The following is a 20881-nucleotide window of genomic DNA, read 5'->3' on the forward strand; positions in this document are numbered from 1 at the left end:
AAGAAAATGAAAACACTAACTCCAAAAGACAGCTCTACCCCGCTTCACTGCAGTATCATTTACGATAGCCAAGATTTGGAAACAACTTAAGTGTCCATCCATAGATGAATGGATAAAGATTTGGTATATCTATACACACACACACACACACACACACACACACACACACACACGACTATTCCTCAGCCATTAAAAGGAATGAAATCTTGCCATTTGCAACAACATGGATGGACCTTGAGGGCATGATGCTAAATTAAATTAAGTCAGACAGAAAGGTAAATAATGTATGATATCACATACATCAGGAATCTAAAAAACAAAACAAACACCAACAACAAATCAAACTCACAGAGACAGAGAACACATTGGTGATTGCCATAGGGGGAATTGGAGGGGGTGCAAAACCGGTTAAAGGGGTCAAAAACTATAAACATCCAGTTAGAAATTATTCATGGGGATATAATGTACAGCATATGCCTATAATTTGTATTGTATTGCATATTTGAAAGTTGCTAAAAGAGTAGATCTTAAAAATCTTCACCCCAAGACAAAAATGAAAAAAAAAAAAGTTTTGTAACTATGCATGGTGAGGGATGATGTTGACCAACCTTATTGTGGTGATCTGTGTGTCTGAAGGCTTCCTACCTTGTTCTGGAAAAGATCTCATCTCTGATCCTTTGTCAGGACAGACTCAGACCACCCACCTCCTCCATCCTGAGGGGTGGTGGTATCACACAGTGAGAAGCTAGAGGTGGTGGAAACCCTGGGAATTTGTGTCTGAATCCAAGAATCAGGCCAGCCTAAACGTGTGTGCATTCGGTGGTTGCAGGAGGGGTGGGGAGGGGATGGTATTAGGCCTACGTTAGGAGAGGTGGTTCTAGGCCTCCATCAGGTAGGAAAAGCAGAGTCATACCCTTTGTGCTAAAACTGGTTTAATGAAGAATACCATGCCAGAAGGAAGGAAGACTCAGGCTAGCTGAGCATTACCTCTCTCCGAGCCCTTCCTAGAAGTTCTGCTCATCAGTCTTTCAGTTGGTAATTCATCTCTAAGACCTTAAATCTTCTCCACTTTATGATTTTGGACAAGTTAAGTTTTTGTGGTCTAAAATAATACGTTAGCTGCTGATTCCACAGGTACTCGGGGGAGAGGACCTTGGAGGGTTTGTGGTAAAGCAGATACTCGTTCCGGTGGCTCTCACCATGCCTCGCAGCCTTGATGTGGTTGGCTTGGTCGGCCATTTGTGCCTCGTGGCGGGCCTTGCCGAGCCTGTACACCTCTGGCACTGACCTCCCAAAAAGGCCCCTGTGTAATGAAAGTCCCCCTCATCTTCAGGAACATGGGCTTGTGACCGAGGCCAACGTTCATAGGGGAAGTGGGTCCGACTGAGCCCACGGTAGCCAGGATGCAGGGTGCGGAACAAGGAGGAGAGGATCTCCACGCCCGTGTGGTCGCTGAACTTCATGTCCGCATCCACACACACAAGGTAATCCGCTTCCTGGTGGAAGCGCTGCTGGGGAAAATTGATCATCTCCGTGTGGTGTGTGGAGATGTCCTCCCAGCGGGCATGGCTCTGGACCTTGAGGATGATTGTCTGCCTTCCTTTTTGGATGTTAATGTGAGGAACATGGTCTGGTCGGTCAGTGAAGACGTAGTAGCTCACCCTGTGTCCCGCCATGAAGTCCATCTCTGCAGTTCCAGCAACATCTTCAGGTGGGTTTTGGGTTTTTTTAGCAGGAAACGTGATGAATCCAATGGTGGCATTCTGGAGCCGGAACTGCTCATTCAGGATGTCAGTTTTGAAAGTCCCCTCCCAGAGGATGGGAGCCAGCCGAGGGGTCATGACAAGGACGTCCTTCCTAGAGGGTGTTAGCACCTGTGGCTGTTGACACACCATCCTTGGTAATTTTACACTTTTCAGACCATTGTGGTCTCTAACAGCCATGCTTGCATCAACCTGGACGCTTTCCAGCTTCTGGCTTCTTGGGTTCAGGTAACCCTTAGACCTGAAGATAATGATGATAAGAGCTAGGAGAAGAAGAAAGGTCACTCGACGAAGTGAATGGCATTTCTGTGTTGCAGCCAGTATGTGCATTAGCTGGGCCATGTCTGCATGACCCAAGGATGCACCTCTTGTCTTCTCCAAGATACAAGGGTACTTGTGTCTCCTAACTTTCCCCTCTCGGTGGTTGAGGCAAGTTGGAGCTGATCGCCCGACCCTAAAGCACCCACACTCCCACTTCCTGCTCACTACTCCAGCAGCCCAGGTTCCCCTGGGGCCTGAACCGGTGCAAGTGAGTACCTGAGCACAGGGATGTCCTGGATGCCCTTGGAGAAAGGAAGGATCCGAGGAGACCCTAATAAATTTAGGTTCCTTCTGAAGTGCTGTCAAAGAAACCAGGTGTCAGGACTTAGCCAACAGACAGCTAGAACTTAAGGACGAGCAGGAAGAAGACAAGTCAGGGCCCCCGAAACAGATTCAGGAGACTGGCTCAAGGTAGACCACTGAGCAGGTAAAGGCCAGAGACTGTGATGAAAGCAAGGGAGGGCAGTAGTCACCAGTGATGCCCTGGTCAGGACTTATGGTGTGGCCCTCCCTTGTTAACAGCTGAGAGCTAAGCACCGAGTTTCCTGAAAAAATCCTCAAGGTCAAGATCAGACTGTTTTCAAGATCATATCCATACAGCTAACATGGGCAATTGTTCGGAGGCCTGATTTGGAAGCCATGGTGGAGGGAACAGAAAACCTACAGATGAGAAATGCTTTCCTTCATTCTCTTAATAATTACTTAAAATCCACTAGCATTTGCTTTTTATGCTACAGGCCTCACACCGTTGTTAGGATTAGGCTGCTGAGCTTAATGTGCATTATCTTGTTCAATCCTTACAATAAGTTTGGGGGATGGGTGCTATGTTACCCCCGTTGTACAGGTGGGTGACTGGCCCACAAGTACATGGCTGGCGGGTAAGTGCTGAAGCTGCCTTAGCAGCCTGATTTGAGAATATTCTGTATTCTGACCCTTCGTCTCACTTGTGTCTTCAAGGTTTCCCTTATTGGGTTCTTTCTAAAGTCAGGTTCTTTGGTTTTCTCGCTGAGCCTTCACATGTCAGCTGTTCCTCAGACAGACGCCTCAAGACACGGCCCTTTGTTGATGCAGGGCTTATCCTATTGCCACTTCATACACCTCCTCCCGCTGATGCCCTGGGAAACTCCAAACATGTGCCTCCTAGAAAATGAAGCCTCAGACACAGACTTCTGATGCCACACTAGGGAGCCAACAGCAGGTGAAAAAGGGCCCCTTGGTGGAGAAGGAGCACCTGCCACCTGCCCACGAAGTGGGCTGGTGCTCTCACGACACCTTGCTCTCTCTGTGACACCTTGCTCCTGCTTTCATGCAGAAGTGCTGGCTGGAGATGTGGGTTTTCAGGGGTTAAAAAGTCTTCTTAGAACAGTTCTTATTGTGTTGGAAGAGGGAGGGAAGAGTGTCCTGAGTGTCTTTTACTGCAGTCATCTTCTCTTTGTGGTGTGGATCATGACATTTGCCTGGCTGTGCATAAGAATGACAGTGTACCGCCAGCGACCCTTCCACCACAGCACTTCAGGTGGTCCAGCATAGCATTAGTGGCCCAGCGCAATTTTTTCCAACATCTCTGACCTGCTCACAGTTCCCCAGCAGGCCTGCCTCCTCAGAGATAACCTGCCTGGGTCCCACTAACACCACAAAGAACAAGCATAGCCCATAACAGGCAGAGAGTCCATGCAGATGGCTGCAGTGAAAGGAAAAGTGACTCAGACACAACAGCAGGGCATAATCAACACCCAAAGGATACTCTCCTGATGTGCCAGGTCTGGGTGGACAAGGGATACTGCACTGCAAGGTGCTCTAGGACCTCTTCTTCATAAAATCACAACCTTCGATAGCAGAAGACACCGCTAACTTTCTTAACACAGAGAAAGAGACACACAGAGGCAGACAAAATAAGGAGACAGAGAAATTTACCCCAAATGAAATAACAGGACAAGGCCACAGCCAGAGATCTAAGTGAGACAGATATATGTAACATGCCTGATAGAGAATTTAAAGCAATGATCATAGGATACTCACGGACTTGAGAAAAGAATGGAAGGCATGAGTGAGATCCTTAACACAGAGAAGGAATAACACAGAAGAGATAAAGGGCACAATTAAACAAAATGAGAAACATACTTGATGGAATGAACAGCTGGATGGAAGAAGTGGAGGAATGAATTAGTGACCTAGAGATAGAGTAATGCAATGGAATGAAGCTGAACAAAAAAGAGAAAAGGCTTATGTAGAATGAGAATAGACTTAGGGAACTCAGTAACTCCATTACACAATAACATTCATGTTGTAGGAATCCCAGAGGAAGAGAGAGAAAAGGGGCAGAAATTTTATTTGAAGAAATAATAGCGGCAAACTTTCCTAATCTGGTTAAGGAAACAGTACACCAGATCCAGGAGGCACAGAGAACCCCCAACAAAATTGACAAGAACAAACACACACCAAGACATATTGCAATGAAACTTGCAAAATACAGTGATGAAGAAAACATTTTTAGAGCAGCAAGACAAAAGAAGTCATTAACCTACAAGGGAAAACCAATAAGGCTAGCAGAAGGTTTTTCAGCAGAAATTTGGTAAGCCAGAAGGGAATGGCATGATATATTCAAAGTGCTGAATGGGAAAAATCTGTAGCCAAGAATTCTTTATCCAGCAAGACTATCATTCAGAATATAAAGAGAGATTAAGATTTTCCCAGACAAACAACTAAAGGAGTCATAACCACTAAACCAGCTCTTCAAGAAATATTATAAGGGACACTTTGAGGGGAAAGGAGAGACCAAAAGTGACACTATGAAGGTAGGAAACACAAAAGCAGTATAAATGAATATTTCTGTAAAAAATCAGTAAAGGAACTCACCAAAAAAAGAACATAGAGTATAATAACATATATCTAAAACATGGGGAGGAGAGGAGAAAAGAATGGGTTCAAACTTAAATGACCATCAACTTCATATAGACTGCTATATGCAGAAGAGATTATATACAAATTTAATGGTAATCATATATCAAAAACCACTAATAAATATGCAAAGAATAAAGAGAAAGAAATCCAAATATATGACTAAAGAAAATCAGCAAAACATGAAAGAGAGACAAGAAAGGATCAGACAAAATCTTCAGAAACAACCACAAAACGTGTAATAAAATGGAAATAAATACATATACTATCAATAATTACTTTGAATATAATTGGACTAAAAATTCCAATCAAAAGAAGGGTGACAAAATGGATAAAAAAAACAAGACCTATCTATATTCTGCCCACAAGAGACCCATCTTAGACCTAAACACACCTGCAGATTGAAGGTAAGAGAACGGAGAAACATCCGTCATGCAAATGGATGTCAAAAGAAAGCTGGCACAGCAATACTTACTTTGAACAAAATAGACTTTAAAACAGAGACTGTAACAAGAGCCAAAGAAGGACTCCATATAATATTAAAGGGGACAATCCAGTGAGAAGATATAACAATTGTAAATATGTATTCACTCAACATAGGGGCATCCAAATACATCAAGCAGTTAATAACAAACATAAAGGAACTAATCAATAACAGTATAAGAATGGTAGGGGACTTTAACACCCTACTTACATCAATGGACAGATCATCTAAACAAAAATCAACAAGGAAACAATGGCACTGAATGGCCCACTGGACCAGATCGATTTAACAGATATATTCAGAGCATTCCACCCTAAAACAGCAGAATACACATTAAGTGCATGTGGAACATTCTCTAGAATAGATCATATATTAGACCACAAAACAAACCTCAGCAAATTCAAGATACAATTCATACTATGCATCTTTCCTGACCACAATGCTATGAAGTTAACCACAAGAAAAAAAAATCTGTAAAGACCACAAATACATGCAGGTTAAATAACTTGTTACTAAAAAATGAATGGGTCAACCAGGAAATCAAAGAGGAAATTAAAAGTACATGGAAACAGAGGCACCTGGGTCGCTCAGCCAGTTAAGCATCCGACTTCAGCTCAGGTCATGATCTCACAGTCTGTGAGCTCGAGCCCCGTGTCAGGCTCTGTGCAGACAGCTCAGAGCCTGGAGCGTGCTTCGGATTCTCTCTCTGCCCTTCCCCTGCTCACACTCTGTCTCTCTCTCTGTCTCTCTCTCAAAAATAAATAAACATTTAAAAAAAAGTTTTTAAAAAAAAGTACATGGAAACAAAAGAAATGAAAACACAATGGTCCAAAATCTTTAGGATGCAGAAAAAGTGGTTCTAAGAGGGCAGTATATAGCAATACCGGCCTACCTTAAGCAAGAAGCAAGAAAAATCTCAAAATAAACAACGTAACGTTGCACCAAAAGGAGCTAGAAAAAGAACAACAAACAAAACCTAAAGTCAGCAGAAGGAAGGAAATAATAAAGATCAGAGCAGAAATAAATTATATAGAAATGAAAATAACAATAGAACAGATCAATGAGGGGTGCCTGGGTGGCTCAGTCAGTTAATCCTTTGCATTAGTATATTTGTTACAAATGAGAAGCCAATGCAAATATATTATCATTAATTAACTTCCACAATTTATGCTAGGTTTCATTCTTTGTGCTGTATATTCTATAGCTTTTGACAAATGTATAATGACATGTATTCATCATTATAGTATCATACAGGATAGTTTTACCTGCCCTAAAAATCCTCCGTGTTCCACCTGTGTATTCATCCCTCCCTCCCTCTTTTCTGATACCATGGCAAACACTGATCTTTTTACTGTCTCCATGGTTTTGCCTTTCTAGAATGTCATGTAGCGGGAACCATACAGTGTGTAGCTTTTTAGATTGGCTTCCTTCACTTAGCAATATCCATTAAGGGTTTCTTCCATGTCTTTTAGTAGCTTGGTAGCATATTTCTTTTTATCACTGAATAATATTCCATGTTATAGTTGTATCAGTTTGTTTTTCCACTCATCTACTGAAGGGCATCTTTCTTGCTTCCAGGTTTGGGAAATTATTCATGGGAAGTATTGTATGGGGACACATGTTTCAACTCATTTGGGTAAATATCAACCGGATTGTATGGTAATAGTGTATTTAGTTTTGTAAAAGAAACTGCCAGTCTCCAGAGTGACTGTACTGTTTTGCATTCCCAACAACAATGAAGGATTCCTCTTGTTCCACACACTTCCTTTGTTTGGTGTTTCTGTTTTGAATATTGGCCATTCTAATTGTTGTGTAGTGGTATCTCATTATTTTTTAATTTGTAATTTCCTAATAACACGTGAAGTTGAGTATCTTTTCAGAGGTTATTTGCATCTGTATATATTCTCTGGGACCATGTCTATTCTGACCTATTATACCCTTTTTAATTGAGTTTTTCGTGTTATTATTGTTGGGTTTTAAGAAATTTCCATATTTTTAATACCAGTCCTTTATCATATATGTGTTTTGCAAAGATTTTTCTCCCAGTCTGTGGCTTGTCTTCCCATTCTTTTAACACCATGTTTTGCAAATCCTGAGTTTTCAATTTGAATAAAGTTTAAATGATGTTTTCTTTCACAAACTGTGCATTTATGTTATCAAAAAAAAAAAAAAGTCATCACCAGGGGCACCTGGGTGGCTCAGTCGGTTAAACGTCCGACTTCGGCTCAGGTGGTGATCTGCGGTTTGTGAGTTAGAGCCCCTCGTCGGGCTCTGTGCTGACAGCTCGGAGCCTGGAGCCTGTTTCGGATTCTGTGTCTCCTTCTCTCTCTGCCCCACTCCCACTTGTGCTCTGTCTCTATCAAAAATAAGTAAATGTAAAAAAAATTTTTTTTAATAAATAAAAATAAATAAATAAATAAATAAATAAATAATCATCACCAAACCCAAGGTCACTTTAATTCTCCATCTTCTGGGAGTTTTTGTGGGTTTTTGTTTGGTTTGGTTTCTTACATTTAGGTTTGTGACCATTCTGAGTTAATTTTTGTGAAGGGTATAAGGTCTGTGTCCAGATTACTTTTTTTTTTTAGATGTGGATGTTCAATTGTCCAGCAGCAACTATAGAAAAGACAATCTTTTTCCCACTGAATTACCTTTGCTGCTTTGCCAAAAATCAGTTGACGATATTTATGTGGGTCTACTTCTGGGCTTTCTTTTCTGTTCCATTTATCTGTCTATTTTTTCACCAATACCCTACTGTCTCGATTACTATAGCTTTATACTACGTATTGTCAGTCCTCTGTTTTCCTTCAATATTATGCTGGGTATTCCAGATCCTTTGCCTCTTCATACAAACTTAAACTTAAGGATCAGTTTGCCAATATCCACAAAATGACTTGCTAGGATTTACACTGTGATTGCATTTAATCTATAGATCAAGTTGGGAAGAACTGACATCTTGACTATACTGAATCTTCCTATCCATGAACATGGAGTATCTCTACATTTATTTAGTTCTTTAATTCCATTCATTGGTTTTGTAGTTTTACTCACAAACATCTTATATATATCTATATATATAGTTACATTTACTCTCAAGTATTTCATTTTGGGGGAAGCTAATATAAATGGTATTATTTTTAATTTTAAATTCCAATTGTTCATTGCTGGTATATACGAAAGCAGTTAACACTTTTGAATATTAACTTATATTCTGAAACTTTGCTATAATCACTTATTAATTCCAGGAGTTCTTTTTTTCTTGATTATTTAGGATTTTCTATACAGACAATATAGTCACCTACAAACAAAGATTTTCATTTCTTCCTTCCCAACCTAAATATTTCTATTTCCTTTTCTTCCCTTATTGCCTGAATTAGGACTTCCCATACTATGCTGAAAAGGAATGATGAGAAAGCATATTCTTACCTTGTTTCTGATCTTAGCAGGAAAGCTTCTAGCTGCTCACCATTAAGTATGATGTTATTTGTAGTGTTTTTGAAGTTGTTCTATATAAAGCTGAGAAAGCTCTCCTCTATTTCTACTTTGCTGAGGTTTTTTAAAATAATGAATGAATGCTAGATTTTTGTCATATGCTCTTTATGCATCTATTGATATGATCATGCGATTTTTATCCTTTAGTCTGTTGATGTGATGGATGACATTAATTGACTTTCCAATGTCAGACTGCATCCTTGGAATAAATCCCACTTGGCTGAGGTGTAGAACTTCTCATACCTTGTTGGATTTGATTTGCTAATATTTTGTTGATTTTTGTACTTACGTTCATGGGAGATATTGATCTGTAGTTTTTTTCCTGTAATGTCTTTGTCTAACATTGGTATTAGGGCAATGCTGGCCTCATAGAATGAATTAGAAAGTATCCCTTCTGCCTTTATCCTCTGAATGAGATTGTAGAGAAATGATATAACTTCTTAAATATTTGGTAGAACTCACCAGTGAAACTACTTGGGGCTGGTACTTTCTGTTTTGGAAGATTATTAAATATTGATTCAAACTCTTTAATAGACATAAAAAGCCTATTCAGTTTGTTTTTTCTTGCGTGAATTTTGGCAGACTGTGCCTTTTAAGGAATTGGTTCATTTCATCTAAGTTATTAAATTTGTGGGCATAGAGTTGTTTATAATATTCTTTTATTATCCTTTTAGTATCCATGGAGTCTGTAGTGCTGTGAACTCTTTCATTTCTGATATTAGTAATTTGTGTCTTCTCTCTTTTGAACTAGCCCAGTTAGAAGCTTATTGATTTTGTTGATATTTCAAATAATTAGTTTTTGGTTTTGTTGATTTTATCTGTTGATTTCCTGCTTTCAATTTCATTGACTTCTACCCTCTTATTATTTCTTTTCTTCTTACTTTGGATTTAATTTTCCTTTCTTTCTTCAATTGCTAAAGTTTCTGGTTTAGATGACTGATTTTAGATTTTTTTTCATCCCATAAATTTAGGTAGATTATATTTTCATTTCATTTATTTCAAAATATTTTAAAATTTCTCTTGAAAGTTCCTCTTCGATACACACATTGTTTAGAAATGTGTTGTTTAATCTCCACATATTCTGAGATTTTCTAGCTATCTTTTCTAGTTTAATTCCATGGTAGTCTGAAAACATGTTACATGATTTCTATTCTTTTAAGTTTAAATTGTGTTTTATGACTCAGAATGTGGTCTCTTTGGTGAATATTCCACACTTGAGAAGAATGTGTATTCTACTACTGTTGGATGATGTATTCTATAGATGCTATGGATACCAGAATAAATAAATGATGGTGCTCTTAAGCTCAGTTATGTCCTCATTGATTTTCTGCCCGTTAGATCTGTCCATTTTTTTGTAGAGGGGTGTTGAAGTCTTCAACTATAATAGTGGATTCATCTATTTGTACTTGCAGATGTATCAATTTTCATTTTCATTCAGTTAAAAGTATTTCTTAATTTGCCTTTTTATTCTGTGCCTGAGGCTTCATTAATATGTTGTCTAATTTCCAAATGTTCATGGATTTTCCCAGATCATGTACTTTAATGATTTCTAGTATAATTTCTTTGTGACCAGAGAAATACATTCAAATTTTAAATTTGTTGAGATTTTAGTTCCTAGAATATGGTGATCTTGGTGAACATCTCTTGGGTACTTGAAAAGAAAGTGTATTCTGTTGTTGGATGGAGCAGTCTAAAAATAAATGTGAATTAGTTCAAGTTAGCCGACTGATTTCTTCAAGGATTCTATATCCATACCAATTATTCATTCAATTGTTCTATCAATTATTGAGAAAACTGCAGAAATTTTTTATTGTAATTGTGGATTAGTCTATGTTTTACTTTAGCTTCTCACTTATTGTTTAAATAATTTAAAGTTTGTTGTTAGGTGTATACACATTTATGATTATCATAATCTCTTAGAAAAGGCCTCTTTATCAGTCTTTTATATACTTACTTTAGTAATATTCTTTGTTGATAAACCTACTTTGTATGATTTCACCATAGGCATAATAGTGTTGTTTAGACTAGTGTTAGTGTAGCGTATCTTTTTCCATCCCCTTACTTTCATTTAACTTTTCATTTTGAGGTCACTGTAGATTCACACACAGTTGTAAGAAACAAAAAGATAACCCATAAGTTTCCCCCTTGGCATCAACTTGCATAACTATAGTACAATATCAAGACCAGAAAATTGACATGATACAGTTCACCAGGCTAATATTTCAAGTTTACATACTCGTGTATGTTTATATCTACACAATTTTGTCAAGTGTAGATTTGTGTGACAGTCAAGACACAAAACTGTTCCATCACAAGGATCCGTTTTATAACCACAGCCACCTTCCTCCCTCCTTAGCTACCTAGTTCTTCTCTGGCAACCACTAACCTGTGATTTTAAAAATATTACATAAATGGAACCACACACTATGTGCCCTATTGATATTGGCTCTTTGCACTTAATTCCCTTGAAAACCATTCAAGTTGTAGCATGTATCAATAGTTTGGTACTTTTTACTGCCAAATAGTATGGATGGACCACAGTTTATTTAAGCATTCACCTACTGAATGACATTGGGGCTATTATGAATAAAGTTGCTATAAACATTTGGGCACAAGTTTTTGCATGAACTTAAGTACTCATGATCTGGGGCATACTGTTAAGAATGCAACCGATACATGAAATAAGTCAACCAAAGAAAGACAAATACCATATGATATCATGCACATTTGGAATTTTTAAAAGCAAAGGAACAAACAAAGAAAAAAAGAGACAAACAAAACAGACACTTCAATACAGAGAACTGGTGATTGCCAGAGGGGAGGTGGTGAAAAGGATGAAGAGTACACTTAGAGCACTGAGTAATGTACAAAATTGTTGAATCCTTATATTGTAACACCTGATACTAATATAATGCTGTATTTTTTTTTTAATTTTTTTTCAACGTTTATTTATTTTTGGGACAGAGAGAGACACAGCATGAACGGGGGAAGGGCAGAGAGAGAGGGAGACACAGAATTGGAAACAGGCTCCAGGCTCTGAGCCATCAGCCCAGAGCCCGACGCAGGGCTCGAACTCACGGACCGCGAGATCGTGACCTGGCTGAAGTCGGACGCTTAACCGACTGCGCCACCCAGGCGCCCCTATAATGCTGTATTTTAATTATACTTCAATTTAAGAAAGAAAATTTAAAAATACAAAAATAATAAAAAATAAAAATAAAGCAATTTCACTTCTATACAGTACCAAAGAACAACTGGAAATTGACACAAAAAATACTTTTTAAAAGAGCCTCAGACATGAAATATTTGGAGAGAAAATGTACAAGAAATATAAACAAAAAACTAGAAAATACTTCTGAGAAAAATTAAATATCTAAATAAAGGGAAATATATTCTGTTTTTATGGACTGAAACACTCAATATTGTTAATGTGTTAATTATCTTCAAATTAATCTAAAGCAATCCCAGTCAAAATCCTAATATATTTTCATTAGAAGTTGACAAGGGGGTCTAAAACCATATGAAAATGCAAGAGTTAGAATAGCCAACACAAATTGGAAAAGAAAAACAGAGTTAGAAGACTATATTACCCAATTTCAAGACATATTATAAAATCATATTTGGACTTTAAGATACTTGCCAAAGTACAGATAAAGGGATGAATGAAACAGAATAGAAAATCCAAAAATAAGGTCATATAAGAGCAACTGATTTTTTAAGAGAGGTGCAAAGCCAATTCAGTGAGAAAAGATACTCTTCAACTAATTTAGATGGTGCAATCGGATGTCCTTTTTTTAAGAGAACTTTCACCCCCATGTTTCACACAATAAAGGAGAATTAACTGAAAATGAATTATAAATCTAACTATAGATCCTCCTTTACATTAGAGATTTTTTTCTCTTGAGTTATACAGATTTCTTTTATATAACTGAAAAAACGGGTTCAATAAAAGAAAAAAAAAGACAAATCTGACTTCACTAACATTAAAGACTTCTGCCACAGGAAAGACACTGTTAAGAGATGAAAAGAGAAGCCGCACACTGGATGCCTATATAGGCAAACCACATATCTAACGGGTATGTTTCCCATATCCATATCCAGAATTTATTAAGAATTCTTAAAACTCAATAAAATAACAAAACAAATGTTTTAAAACGAGGAAAAGATTTTAACAGACAATTCACTAAAGAAAATAGGAGAATGTCATTAATCGTATGTAAAATTTCTAAAAACACTAGTTGCTAAGGGATTACAAGTTAGAGTCACAATGAGATATCACTACACACATCTGGGAATGGCTGAAATTAAAAAGATTGACCTACCAAGTGTCGATGAAGTTCCAGAGAAGCTAGAACTCTCATCAGTTGCTGATGGGAATGTAAAATGGTAAAACCACTTTGGGACAGTTTTGTCAGTTCACAGAATGACAAACACTCACCAATCCCTTGATTCAGGCATTGTACCGCTAAGTATTAACCCCCAAAAAAGACTGGTTCATGAATGTTCATAACAGCTTTATTTATAATAACCTCAAACTGGAATCAATCCAAAGGTTCATTAACACATGAATAGAATAAGAAATTAGGGTATGTTCATACAAGAAAACACTACTCAGTAACAAAAAGAATGAAGTACTCAAACATATGACTTGAATGATTTCCAAATAATTGAACAAAATGAAAAGAGATAACAAACAAAAAAGAATAAATATTTTATAATTCCATTTATATAACATTCTAGAAAAGGCAAACAAGTCTAGAATGAAAGACAGTTAATCTCTGATCATGGGGATAAGGAGCCAGGAAGGAAGACAGGGACTATAATGGGGTCATGAGGTAACTTTGAGGGTGATCTATATATTCATTATCATTATTATGGTGATTTCACGGGTATATACAGATGTTAAAATATCACATTTTAGGTCCAGGCTCATACAGACACCAGTAGCAGGTGGTCCACACACTGCTGCATCGTGAGACTCTGGGAAAATTGATGTCATCAAGATGGCTGGGTAGGAGCTACAAGCCTTCATCCTCCCACAGAAAAAACAACAATTAAAAAAACTATCCACGACTAAAAATAGTTTGGAGAGGACTCAAGTGTTCAATTAAGAACCTACAGGGGCACCTGGGTGGCTCAGTTGGTTAAGCGTCTGACTCTTGATTTCAGCTCAGGTCATGATCTCATGGTTTCATGGGTTCAAGCCCCACATCCCTCTCCTTCTCTCTCTACCCCTCTCTCTCCCTCTCTCTCTCTCTACCCCTCCCCTGCTCACGCTTTCTTTCAAAATAAATAAGTAAACAAAACAAAACCAAAAAAGATCCTACAGTAACACAGTAGAGCAAAAAAATGAAGAATAATCTCACAGGATGGACTGCCGGGGAGCTCCGCTTACCTGAGATGTCCGGAGATGGCTAGCGGAAGAGAGAAGGGGCAGAGACCTTTCATCGGTATCAACCACATGGTGGGTGCCATCATTGACCCCCAGAGCCTGCTCTGCAAGAAGCCTGGCAGCCCTTGCCACCGAGAACTTAAAACATCCCCCACATTAGCCACACCTGCAGCTTTTACGGCAGAGAACCTTGCATTAATCAGCACAGAACTCATACTCCGTTCCAGAGAGGACACCAGCAGTTTTTGCCACAGCCGTGCCACCCTGGAACCCTCGGGGAGGGCATCGCTGCTGCAGGTCCTTCCCTGAGGGAGCTGCTATTACGCTACCCCGGGACCAGGGCTGCCAGCCCCCCCCCCTCCACCTGCGTATGCCCTGGATCCCAGAGTCCTTGCTGCTCTGTGTGTGCCGACACTTCAGATCTCAGATGCGTAGCTTCTCCACGTGTGCCCACATCTCGGGCAGGAGAGCCACTGCTGCTTCAGACCGTCCAACGCCCAAAGCCACTGTTGCTCCACTGGTACATGGGCTCCAGTCCCCGGCTCTGTGGCTGCTCTGCACATGCCCGTGCCTCAGACACCGGAACCACTGCATCCGTAGGCTAGCCAGTTCCCAAGACCCCAGAGACATTGTTGCTCTGTGAGCACCCAACTCCAGACTCCAGGTCCATGGCTGTTCCATGGCACGTATGCACGGGACACCAGTGCTACCACAACCGCAAGGGTGCCCGAAAGCCACACCTGCTACCAAGAGGGATCCCCCTGGCCACAACATGGGCTATGAGAGGAAAAGAGACGAGGTGGTCCTCAGCACTTTTGCCACCAAAGATCCCAGTGGTCTTCGTCGGCCCTGTGGACACCTTACAACACTGGCTGTTGAGGACTGCTTGCAATCCTCACTGTCGCTGCCTCAACTGAAAGAGCTTCGTGGAGACTATGCAGCTGGGCCTTCCCCAGAGCTGGAACCGCCACACCCCACCCAGCTGGTGCCCTTGCACTCACCTACCAGGGAAGGTCTTTCCCACACAAACCAGTCCGTAAAGTCTGGAAGGGGTGACCCCCAGTCCGTAAAGTCTGGAAGGGGTGACTTTCAACCAAATATACAGATGCTAATGCAGGCTACAGGAAACGCACTTCAAACGAGACACAGTAATTTCTGATAAGTGACCAGGAGGAAAAATGGAGATTTAGAACTGCTGAACAGTGAATTCAAAATAATTTTAAGGAAGCTCAGCAATCTATAAGAGAACACAGGAAATTCAATAAATTCAAGAGAATGATACAGGAGCAAACTGCGAAGTTCAACAGGCAGACTGAAATAATAATAATAAAACAAACAGAAATTCTGGAGCTGAAGAATACAATGAATGAAATGAAAATGGCAATAGAGGTTATCAACAACAGACTTGATCAACCAGAAGAAAGAATCTGTGAACTCAAAAACAGGTCATTTGAAATTCCCCTATCAGAAAGAAAAAAGAATGAAAAAGAGTGAAGAAGGCCTCTGTGCATTATGGGACACCAACAAATAAACAGTATTTGCATTATGGGAATCACAGAAAAAAAGAGAGAGAGGGAGGCAAAAAGCTTATTTAACACATAATGGCTAAAAACCTCTGAGGGAGGAGATATGGATGTTCAGGTACAGGAAGCTCAAAGGTCCCCATTTAGATTAAACTCAAAGAAAACTTCACCAAGCCATATTATAATAAAACCATCAAAAGTCAAAAACAGAATTCTGAAGGCAGCAAAAGGAAAAGGTCATCTCTTCCAAAGGAACCCACATAAACCTACATCCCTATTTCTCAAAAGAAACCTTGCAGGAAAGAGTAGGATGATATATTCAAAGTGCTGGGGGAACATGTGATAACCAATATTTATACTTTACCCAGCACAGCTGTCCTTCAGAATGAGGAAGAGATAAAGATTTTCCCAGAAACACAAAGCTGAGTGAATCCATGACGGCTAGGCCTACTCTACAAGAAACACCAAAGGGAGTTCTTCAAGCTGAAATGAACAGATGCTAATTAGTAACATGAAACCATATAAAAGTATCAAACTACTGGTAAAGGTAAATATGTAGTCAAATTCAGAATACTCTACTACTATAATAGTGATGTATAAATCACTTAACTCTAATACAAGGGTTAAAAGAAAAAAAGTATTTAAGATAATCATAGCTACATAACTTAGTTAATGGATATACAACATAAAAAGATGCAAACTGTGCCGTCAAAAAATGAAATGTTAGGGGATGCTCTTTTACTTAGAGCAGAAACGAAGAATGAAAGAGCCTGGTCAAGGACGCCGGGGTGAGTGTGAAAGACTTACCCAGTGAGGCCACAAGTGCAAAGTTCTCTAGCACCAGAGCGCGGTACAGGAGTCTCTGAGCCCTGTCAAGGAGCTCCCGCTCCTCCTGAGACCAGTCCACAGCCACATCCTCCAAGGTCACAACAGCCCACCATGATGGGGAGAGCAGTGGCCCTGAGCCACCTCTCACTGGGACCCTCCGTTTACCCCCCGGACATCCACTCCATGCACATCCCCTCACAGGATCGACAAGGCCCGGATGCTCCTGGTGCTAGCTCTCTCCTCCTTCTTACTGATTCCTGTGTCACCCCATATCGTTCCCACACAGGCATGATGGCAAATAAATAAATGTCATTCAAGCACTAGGCATGGCATGAAAGGCTCCACCTCCTCTCCTGCCAGCAAATTCCCCAGGGGTTCCCAGATCATGCCTCTGAGACACAAGCAAACACGGGTTCAGCTTTCTCCCTTAAGCTGCTAGGAGTGAGGCCCTGGGACCCTCAGTTCTCCCTCTCTCCACTGACTCATCACTCCATGGACCATATTGCCCTCCCATCCATCACCCCCATGGTCACGGCCACCTCCTCCACCCCAGCCCCCACCCAGGGTATGTCCCTGGCCTCCCCATGTTCCACTCTGCCCTTGGCACCCAAAGAGCACTTGGCAAATACAATGAAGATCCATCCTGCGCTGGTCCCCGGGTGGCCCACACTGGCAGGGGAAGCCCCCAGCCCTGCTTTAAAGGCCTCTGCACCACACCCTTTCCTGTTTCGGCCTCACCCACCTGGAACCACATTCAGGGGTCCACACCTTAAGGCCCTTCTGCTGCTGTGCTGCACACACTGTCCCCTCACTAGTCTCGGCCTCCCTCTTTCCAGTCAAGCCTCACCCAGCATTGCCACCACTGTCCCCTGGCCTTGTGTGTTCCTGAGCTCGTCTACCAGCCTGTGTAAACCTCTCCAGGCCCCACAAGGTCACCACAAAAGCCTGGCCAGCCCGCAGAGGGCTGAGGAAGCACTGGCCTTGGCCTCACTGTCATCTCACTCCAGTTACTGTTGTGCTTCCACATCCATCCCATGTGCACTCCTCTGTGGAAGCCTCAAACCCTCACAAGCCTCACCTCCTCCCCCATGGCCACCACCCTCCCTCAGCTGTCTTTGTGATGCTCACCAACACCACTCAGGTGCCCAAGGCACAGATCCAGTCCTCTGGCCTTGTCCTCCTCTTCTCTGCCCCTCAGTCACCATGACCTGAAGATGTCCCTTCCCAAATGTGACTCACAGCTCTACCCTGGTCCCCATATAGGACATCACCTCGTGGTGTCTGGAACTTGAGCCCTTACCCTCAAATCCAGACATGTGCATCTTGCCGTCCATTCAATGCCTCCACTCAGAAGTCTCCGGAACTTCTCACACTCAACAGGTTTGAACCAAACTCCTGATATTCCCTCTGAAAATTATTCCTACTGTTGGGAAAATGAATAAAGTTTTATACCATAAGATGGCGACGGGACTAAAACAAGCTCTGGTCTCTAGCTTAGAGACCCCTCTTCTGGGTTCTTCTTGCCCTGTTTGCTGCGCGGGTAAACCTGCCACAGATATGGAAGCTGACAACTATAAATTACCCTTCCCCCCTTCATCCGGGATTCAGATCTTTGGAGAAACGGTCTCCTCTGAGCCCGCCCGCCGATGTTAAATAAATCTCCGATCCACCAAGATCTCCAAGTGCCGCTTGGTTTTTCCACCAGCGTTCCAGCCTGGTTCTGTAACACTACAAATGACTTCTCCATCTCAATAGAGGGTAACTCTTTTCTTCCAGTTGCAAAAGCCACAACCCTTGGAATTATCTCCAGCTCCTCTCTTTCTCTTTAACCATCCATATCACAAAGTAGACCTACTTTACAAACCAACCCAGAAGCCATAGGTTTTCCCCCCGCCTCCACAACCAACATCCTGATCCAGTCATTACCAATACTTATCTGGACTATTCAGTACCTTCCTCCCCCACCCCTACTCTCTGTTCTCCAGTCTGCAGCCAGAGGAAATCTGTTAAGACCTGATTCAAATGACCTCCCTTCTCTACTCTGAATGTTCCAACATTCCTAACATCCTCAGAATAGAGGCATAGTTCCTGAGACTGCCATTCTAGACCTGACTCCTACATTTTTGCTCCTTGGTCCCACCAGACATATTGGAGACGTGCAGTTCCCTGAATCCTGCCAACTCAGTTTCACCTCCAAGTATCTGCAAATGCTGATCTCTGTGCCTATAACACCCCTAAATAGCATTCTCTTGGTTGTCAGAAATGGAAACCCCTTCATATAATGCCTGGTGTGGGTTCAGGACCTTGAATCTCAAGGAATCCAGGGGCCCCAGTCCCAATAGCCATGAGGGTGGCAGGTACAGCATTCCAGGACACCCCAGAGACTATATGGGTAAAGATGGGGTGGGTGAGGGACTGAGATACCCCCCACTCACCTGTGCATGATCCACAAACATTTCTGCAGCCATGGGTCCCTGTGAGAAGAGTAAGACTGTGAGTGATACGTATCCATGGTAGGGTCTCAAGGGTTCATCCAAACCTTCATCTCTGCCCTGAATCAAGGTGACCTCCATTTGAATGTCTAATTTAGAAGCCTCAGTCATTAGCTTGACCTCATTGGCTGTGTGATTTGGGACAATTCAACCTCTCCTTGCTTCAGTGTCTTCTTCTGTAAAATGGGGATAGTTAAGGGAACCATCCTCATAGGGCTGGTGTTGGGATCAAACACATTAGTCCATATTAAGTGCTGAGTGTGTGCTATGACTATCATATTTGTCATTGTTCTCAATGCAAATTAAGTGATGGATTTTGAAATTCTGAATGTTTTGGGTATTTTATTCATTTAAGAAAATATGATATTTAACACTTTTGATTTTAGTATATTAGTGCACTGCTTAGCTGCGTATTAAGGGTAAACCAAGTATTAATTGCTTTTAAAAATTTACCTTGCTCAGGGCACCTGGGTGGCTCCATCGGCTAAGCATCTGACTTCGTCATGATCTCACGGTTTGTGAGTTTGAGCCCTGTATCGGGCTCTGTGCTGACAGCTTGGAGCCTGGAGCCTGCTTCAGATTCTGACTCCCTCTCTCCCTGCTCCTCCCCCGCTCGCGCTGTCTCCTTCTCAAAAATAAAGGTTAAAAAAAATTTTTTTTTAATTTACCTTGCTAAATCCATTTTAAATTTTAATTGACTACCTATAGGAACACATTTAGAGAAACAGTGATTGCTTAATTTTAAAACAAATGGTGTTCCTTAAGTTCATTAAGCTAAAAATAGGGGGTAGGGAGGATAGGCCTTGGCAGGTGGGCAGATGATAGTACTCTATACTTAAAATAGTCCTCTTTCCTTAGGGTCTACCTTGTATCATTTCTACCCCCTTACCAAGACAGCCTTAGCATTTCCTCAGCTTGACTAAGTGTTAATCAGGTTTCTTCCTGACTATAGGCTCCTAAACTCCCTTTTCTTAGAGCATTTACTTTAGGAAACTTGCAATTGTAAATTCTTTCTCCGTTTTTTTTTTTTCCCCCAAATATATGTAAATCTTCTCCTGGCCCAGTTTTCAACCCAGGAAATGACTTTCTCAAGGACTTGGGAACCATCTCTTTGCAATGTGAACACCAAAAAACACAGCAGCCCTATCTCTCAGTCTCCGTGGGCCAGGAGAAGCCTAACTTCTACAAATACCAATTAGAAAACACATACGTCTTAATCACAGAAAAAAGGACGTGCAATCTCAGGAGTAACTCCCTGTGCCCCGCAGATCCCACTGATCAACCTCCCCATCTGACATCCTCCAGCACTTTTCCAATGGCTCACTCCAGCACTTAAAAACCCTCCTGCCTTTCATTTCATTGGAGTTGAATTCAGTCCCTCTCTCCTACTGCAATAGCCTTGAATTGTCTTCCTTGCTTGTTTCAACTTTGCCCAGGGGGGAGTTTTACTTTGACAGTCCTCTGGCTACCCCTCTGGTCCAGCCTCATGGTAATGCTCCCAGACTCTGTTACAGGAACTTTCTCAAACTTTCCCCACTTCCTCTCATCATCCCTCCCCAAAGTCCCTTCCACACTTAGCGGCCTTTGGGAACCTTTTAAAATCCTATCTCACATCAGGTCTCTCGATTCAAAACTGTCCATGGCCCTCGGGATGAAAGCCTAACTGCTCAGGCTGCCACACCACTCAC

General features: G+C 41.2%; 1 protein-coding gene and 1 long non-coding RNA gene across 2 annotated transcripts; both read right to left on the minus strand.

Annotated features, from left to right (window-relative positions):
* Positions 1-1020: 1020 nt before the first annotated feature.
* On the minus strand, positions 1021-2105 carry LOC123578524 (histo-blood group ABO system transferase-like). The gene is given in 2 exon segments (XM_045441380.1): positions 1021-1286; positions 1289-2105. Coding segments are annotated over 2 exon segments (1083 nt in total).
* A 15711-nt stretch (positions 2106-17816) lies between these two features.
* On the minus strand, positions 17817-19696 carry LOC123579021. The gene is made up of 3 exons (XR_006702596.1): positions 19647-19696; positions 19137-19175; positions 17817-18124 (listed from the first exon to the last, which is right to left on the minus strand). It is a non-coding gene; the product is annotated as an uncharacterized LOC123579021 (long non-coding RNA).
* Between the last annotated feature and the right edge of the window lie 1185 nt (positions 19697-20881).

This window comes from Leopardus geoffroyi, chromosome E2, assembly GCF_018350155.1.
Source record: "Leopardus geoffroyi isolate Oge1 chromosome E2, O.geoffroyi_Oge1_pat1.0, whole genome shotgun sequence".
Taxonomy (NCBI): Eukaryota; Metazoa; Chordata; class Mammalia; order Carnivora; family Felidae; genus Leopardus; species Leopardus geoffroyi.